General features: G+C 42.5%; 1 protein-coding gene across 1 annotated transcript; it reads left to right on the top strand.

Moving 5' to 3' along the window:
* The first annotated feature begins 4,829 nt into the window (after positions 1 to 4,829).
* Positions 4,830 to 5,473, top strand: IQCF6 (IQ motif containing F6). Its single transcript, XM_045385253.2, has 2 exons — positions 4,830 to 4,901; positions 5,063 to 5,473. Exons 1-2 carry the CDS (start codon positions 4,830 to 4,832, stop codon positions 5,429 to 5,431), a joined length of 441 nt encoding a protein of 146 aa, XP_045241188.1. The 3' UTR covers positions 5,432 to 5,473.
* The last annotated feature ends 528 nt before the right edge of the window (positions 5,474 to 6,001 follow it).

Below are 6,001 nucleotides of genomic sequence, written 5' to 3'. Positions count from 1 at the left end.
CGAGACCATCCTGGCTAACATGGTGAAACCCCGAAATACAAAAAAAAAAAAAAACTAGCTGGGCGTGGTGGCGGGCACCTGTAGTCCCAGCTACTCGGGAGGCTGAGGCAGGAGAATGGGGTGAACCTGGGAGGCGGAACTTGCAGTGAGCTGAAATCCGGTCACTGCACTCCAGCCCGGGCGACAGAGTGAGACTCTGTCTCAAAAAAAAAAAAAAAAAATCATAAAAAATTAGCCAAGCATAGTGGTGTGCCCCAACTCCTTAGGAGGCTGAGGTGGGAGGATTGCTTCCAGGAGGCGGAGGGTACAGTGAGCTGAGATTGCACAACTGCACTCCAGCCTGGGCAACATAGTGAGACTCTGTCTCAAAAAACAACAACAATAACAAAAAAAAAAAACAAACAAAAAAAAAAAGAAAAGAAAACTATTTGTTTTCAGATAACATGACCTTACATACATAAAGACATAAAGAAAATCCTAAAGAATCCACAACAAAATCTATTAGGGCTAAAAAACTAATTCATCAAAGTTGCAGGATATAAGATCAACACGAAAAATCGTGTATTTCTACACACTAGGAGTGAACAATTCAAAAATGAAATTAAGAAAACAATTCCATTTGTAATAGCATCAAAAAGAATAAAATACTTAGGAATAAATTTAACCAAGCAGGTGAAAGACGTGTACAATGAAAACTACAAAACACAGTAGAAAGAAATTAAAGATGTAAGTGGAATAGAAAGATACTCCGTGTATGTGTGTTGGAAGACTACTCCCCAAATTTATCTACAGATTTACTGCAATCCCTGTCAAAATTCCCACTGCCTTTTTGTGCAGAAATGGACTAGCTAATCTTAAAGTTCATATGGAATTGCAAGAGTCTATGAATAGACAAAATCATCTTGAAAACAAAAAACAAAGTTGGAGGACTGACACTTTCCATTTCAAAAGTTACTACAAAACTACCATAATCAAGACAGTGTGGTATCTATCCTGGCATTAGATTGACAGACTAGAATTGAGAGACCAGAAATAAAAATCAAGTGTACACCTATGTTCAACTGATTTTCAACAAGGGTACCAAGACCCAGGGGAAAGAATAGTCTCTTCAACACAGGTGCTAGGACAGCCGGATAACCCCATGCAAAGAATGAAGTTGGATTCTTTCCTCAATATATACAAATGTTAATTCAATATTGATCTAATACCTAAATGTAACCAATAAAACTACAAAACCCTTACAATAAAACTCACAGGTAAGTCCTCATGATCTTGGGTTTGGCAATGAGTTATTAGCTAGGATGCCAAAGCACAAGCAACAAAGAAGAAAATAGATAAGTTGGACTTGACAAAATTGAAACAAAGAACATTATGAAAAAAATGAAAGGACAACCTACAGAATGGAGAAAATATTTTCAAATCATATATCTGATAAGGGTCTCCTTCCCATCATATATAAAGAATTCCTACACCTCAACCACAAAAATACAAATAAGCCAATTAAAGCAGGCAAAGGACTTTAACAGACATTTCTCCAAAGAAAGTACACAAATGGCCAACACGTGCAGGAAAAGATACTCAATGTCGTTGGTCTTAGGGAAATGAAAATTGTAATCACAATGAGATACCACTTCACACTCAAGATGGCCATGATTTTTCAAAGGAAAATAATAAGTGTTGGTGAGGATGCAGAGATTGGTGAGAATGAAAAATGGTTCAGCTGCACGAAAAACAGTTTTGTGCTTCCTCAGAAAGTTAAACACATAATTACCACATGACCAAGCAATTTCAATCCTAAGTATATACCCAAAAGAATTGAACAGGTGTTCAAATACTTATACAAGAATGTTCACAGCAGCACTGTTCACAATCACTAAAGAGTGAAAACAGCTCAAATGCCCATCAACTGATGAATATATAAACAAAATGTAGTACATCTGTACAGTAGACTATTATTCAGCCATAAAAAGGAACAAAGTACTGATACATGGTACAACATGGATTACCCTTGAAAATGTTAGGCCTAGTGAAAGAAGCCAGACACAAAAGGCCCTATATTGTATGATTCCATTTACATGAAATGCCTTTTATAGGCAAATCCATGGAGGCTAAAAGCAGATTAGTGACTGCCAGGGACTAGGGTGGGAAAAAGTAATGGGGAATGACTACTTAATGGGTACAGGGTTTCTTTTTGAAATTAGATAAAATTAGAAGCTGTAATTTTAAAATGGTTAAAATGATCAATGTTATGTTACATGATTACTTTAATTAAAAAAGATACACAGAAACACATTAAAAACAGTATTATGTATTTTTTAGGTATATGGATATAGTGTGTTTATAAATGCATAGTTAAAAACAAGAAAGATAAATGCGTAGCTAGTTGTCCAGGATACCCTCCAAACTGGAACCAGTAATAATGCAGAGGAGGAAACATTGATCGCCAAGGTAAATTTTGAAATGCACAAATTTTTACAAGAATATATTTTACATGTTTAATTAAAAGTAAGTTATTTTATTAGAAAATTTACATCAGTATATACATGGTATAAAGTCTGAAAGTAGCTCTGGGGAAAAATTTCATGGGAAATTCCCTTTCCACCTTATATGTGTCTGCATATTGAAATTTTGGCAACAGACATGTACTACATTTATAATCAGAAGAAATATATATCAAGCAAGAAGAAAAGAACAGGAAGCTGGAGAAGAAGTAGTGAGGAAATAGAGACCGAGGACCATGCTCTGTGAAAACTTAGTAAGACTCAGAGCGTTTGTCTTACCCCCACCCCCATCTGCTGCCACTTTCAACTGCAAAACTGTGAACTCTGGCAGGATTTTCCAGGGACAGCCAAGAAGATAGCAAAGTTACGGTATTATGGCAACTCCCAACCAGGCCAAAATAGGGGAGAAATGGTGGAGTGTGGCATCTTGACCATGGCAACCTGGCCTGGATGGGCTGAGCCCCCAGAACACTGGCCACTAAGTGATCCCTTCTGTAGGGGTGGATGCCTGACGCCGGGACTGACAAAGTGAAGGCCCTTGAGATGGCTGGTTCCAGCACTTTGCTCACCCAGATTGGCAATCATTAAGGGAAGCAACAGGATCCACTATTTTGAGGACTTTAAACATGCTTGGTTTACCAAGGTTGCTTGGTTCACAGTGGGGCCAGAACCCATAAGACACCCAGATGAGCAGTGCCATAGCAATGATATGAAGCAGCAGGATCCTCAAAAACATATAAACAGAAGCCATGGACAGTGTGTGGCCCTACAAGCCGTGGGCACCCAGCAAACCTTTCTTGCAGGAAAATGGATAATGAAATGCATGCTAAAGCCAGAGCCAAAATGGCCTCCCAGATCTCAAAGGACTCCCAGCATCTCTGAATCACCTGAGTGTGCAGTTCCAGTGCTAATTCTGAATCCTAGAAGCACAGCTTTTTGTGAGCTCCCAGGAGATCTGCTTGCACAACTGCATTCTTACAGTGAAGCAGGACAGATCCAGGTTTTGTGGCACCTAAAACATATGATTTAGAAAGCCTACTTTTTAAGAAAAGCACACAAAATTACAGATGTCAAATTAGTATTTATTTAAGATGAGAAAAGAAATTACAACAAATTACACATTTTTTAAGTTGATAAACACATCAAACATAACATAATATTTATATGAATTAACTGCCCCACCTCTATATTTTTCTACATTTCAGCTGCATAACCTTTTAATGTTTCTTCATAGGATGATTTTACAACCACATTGTCTACAGAAACATTCTTATGATTGACATTTGGTATGCATAAAGCATGTGATTTTTCACACTGACTTCCACATTGTTTACAGTAGCTGGAATTTCACGAAATTCCCACCAAGAAAAGAAATAAGCATGAAATATTTAAAATTGTATCATTGCATTGTCAAGTATATTCCTGACAAGAGAGAACTTCAATTTTAATCAGGCATCAATGAGACTTGAATCTTCCACTTACAGTTTTACACATCTAATAACAGGAAGAATTTTCTACAGACTGGCTTCTGGTTCCATATTTTTCACACTTACTTTTCCTCCCCTGCCCAGATACTTTTGGTGCCAGCACTGGAAGACACATTCTTATCAGGATAGCAGCGCTTCTGTTCCTGCATCTTCACACTATGAGCAAGGTGAATGAACACAGCAACAGCAGAATGGCTAGCAAGGATTTATGTGTTCCCAAGGGTGACTGCGAACCACATAAATCTATGCTGTTAAACTGAGTCTATCTCAACTCAGAGTTTCCTTAGTCTCATTGCAAAAGAGGCTGCCATTCCACACCACTCGACAGGAGGTGAGTGACAGAGGGAGTAAGAGGGAAGAGAAACAGAGGTCCTCTCCAATTGCCGCTGAAATATCTTGCTTTCACAGATTTTACCCCAAAATATACAGCTCTGTAAACACGTTCCTCGGGCCCGGACAGGTGCCCTGACACTTAAGCTTCAGGAAATCTATTCTGGCTATGAGTAGGCTTAAAGTAAAACTCCTTACTTGTAGGTAAGCTGCATGACTCTTCACTGTCATCAGGAGGAATAGGAATGCCACTGGGGCTGGGAAATTAACTGAAGTCAAGAGATAATGGTACGCTCCCACAGTGGTGGGAATCAATAAAGCAAAAGAGATGCAAGCAAGAGAAGAGGAGAGAGAGATGTGGTTAAAATGTGCGCAGACAGGACCTAATGAGGTGGAGTCTGGTGTACAAGTGGGCGGAGTCCAATGATGGAGGTGTGACTAACAGTTGAGGGTGGGGCTAAAGACTAGGGTGGCCTAAATAATAGATAAGTGGACCCTAAGGACCAAGGCCATGGACACGCAAAATGTGAGTAAGGCCCTTGCAGGAGGGACTTGCCTGATGGGTAATGAACAGTGTCTAAAGGCGGGAGGGGAATTGGAAACAAGATGGATGGGCCCTAGAAACAAGAAGTCAGGGGCACCTGGGCCAGGCCTTCTTTCCTCCCAAGATCAGAGGTGGTGATAGGAACAGGAGGGGAGGGTCCCCCATTGAGCCTCTCCCTGTTTTTCCTTCCCCCCAATCAGTTAGAGAAGACAGCCATAAAGATTCAGTCATGGTGGCGTGGCAACATGGTGCGCCGGACGTTACTGCATGCAGCACTCAGAGCCTGGGTCATCCAGTGCTGGTGGAGGTCGATGCAGGCCAAGATGTTGGAGCAAAGACGGCGCCTGGCACTAAGACTCTATACCTGCCAGGAGTGGGCAGTGGTGAAGGTGCAGGCACAGGTTCGAATGTGGCAGGCCCGCAGGCGGTTCCTCCAGGCACGCCAAGCAGCCTGCATCATCCAGTCTCACTGGCGCTGGCATGCCAGCCAAACCCGAGGCCTGATCCGGGGCCACTATGAGGTCAGAGCCAGCCGGCTGGAGCTTGACATCGAAATCCTCATGACCTAGGGCGCTGACAGAGCCAAGGAGGCTGGATCTCTCTTCCAATAAAGACCTTTACTGACCACACACTTGCTCTTTGGAGATTAGACTCATGGAGGAGGGTTCAGCCCCTAACTTTTCTGCCTTCCCCCCAGAAAGATTCCCTGGTATGTTCTAGAGCCCCTGTCCTCAGGTCACCAACCCTAGGCCCCTGTTCCTAACAGCATACCTGGCATCCAAGAGAGACCCCAGGGCCCAGGTCAAGCACTGATGATGATTGCCTGATTTTGGCCCCTTCCACAGTGGGAGTAGGCATTGGGCTTTAGTTTCCTGCAGCCCCTGTCCAGGCATCTCCATTCAGATCAGAAGATCAGAGAATCTGGCTGCAGCCAGGGCCAGCTGGGAAGGCCAGGATTCCACAGGCCTGTGATTGACAGGACCCTCAGGGCCGGCAGAGTGCTTGGCAGGGAGCCAGGAGGACATGGCACTTCAGCTGGCAACAGCAGGACAGACGCTCTGCCTTATGGTGGGGGAGGCAGTGGGGGATCAGCCAGCCAGAGCCAGCCCCTGGGGAAGCCAGAGCAGGAGCTGAAGGTA

This window comes from Macaca fascicularis, chromosome 2 (assembly GCF_037993035.2).
Source record: "Macaca fascicularis isolate 582-1 chromosome 2, T2T-MFA8v1.1".
Classification (NCBI taxonomy): Eukaryota; Metazoa; Chordata; class Mammalia; order Primates; family Cercopithecidae; genus Macaca; species Macaca fascicularis.
The sequence above is the reverse complement of the archived record's forward strand: the minus strand, read 5'-3'. Positions and strand labels throughout refer to the sequence as shown.

Bases quoted from the DNA above. Each gene is read 5' to 3' on its own strand.
- IQCF6 (XM_045385253.2), top strand. From the start codon at position 4,830: ATGGACACGCAAAATGTGAGTAAGGCCCTTGCAGGAGGGACTTGCCTG. The intron at 4,902-5,062 runs GCGGGAGGGGAA...CCCCCCAATCAG, and splicing joins GTAATGAACAGTGTCTAAAG to TTAGAGAAGACAGCCATAAA.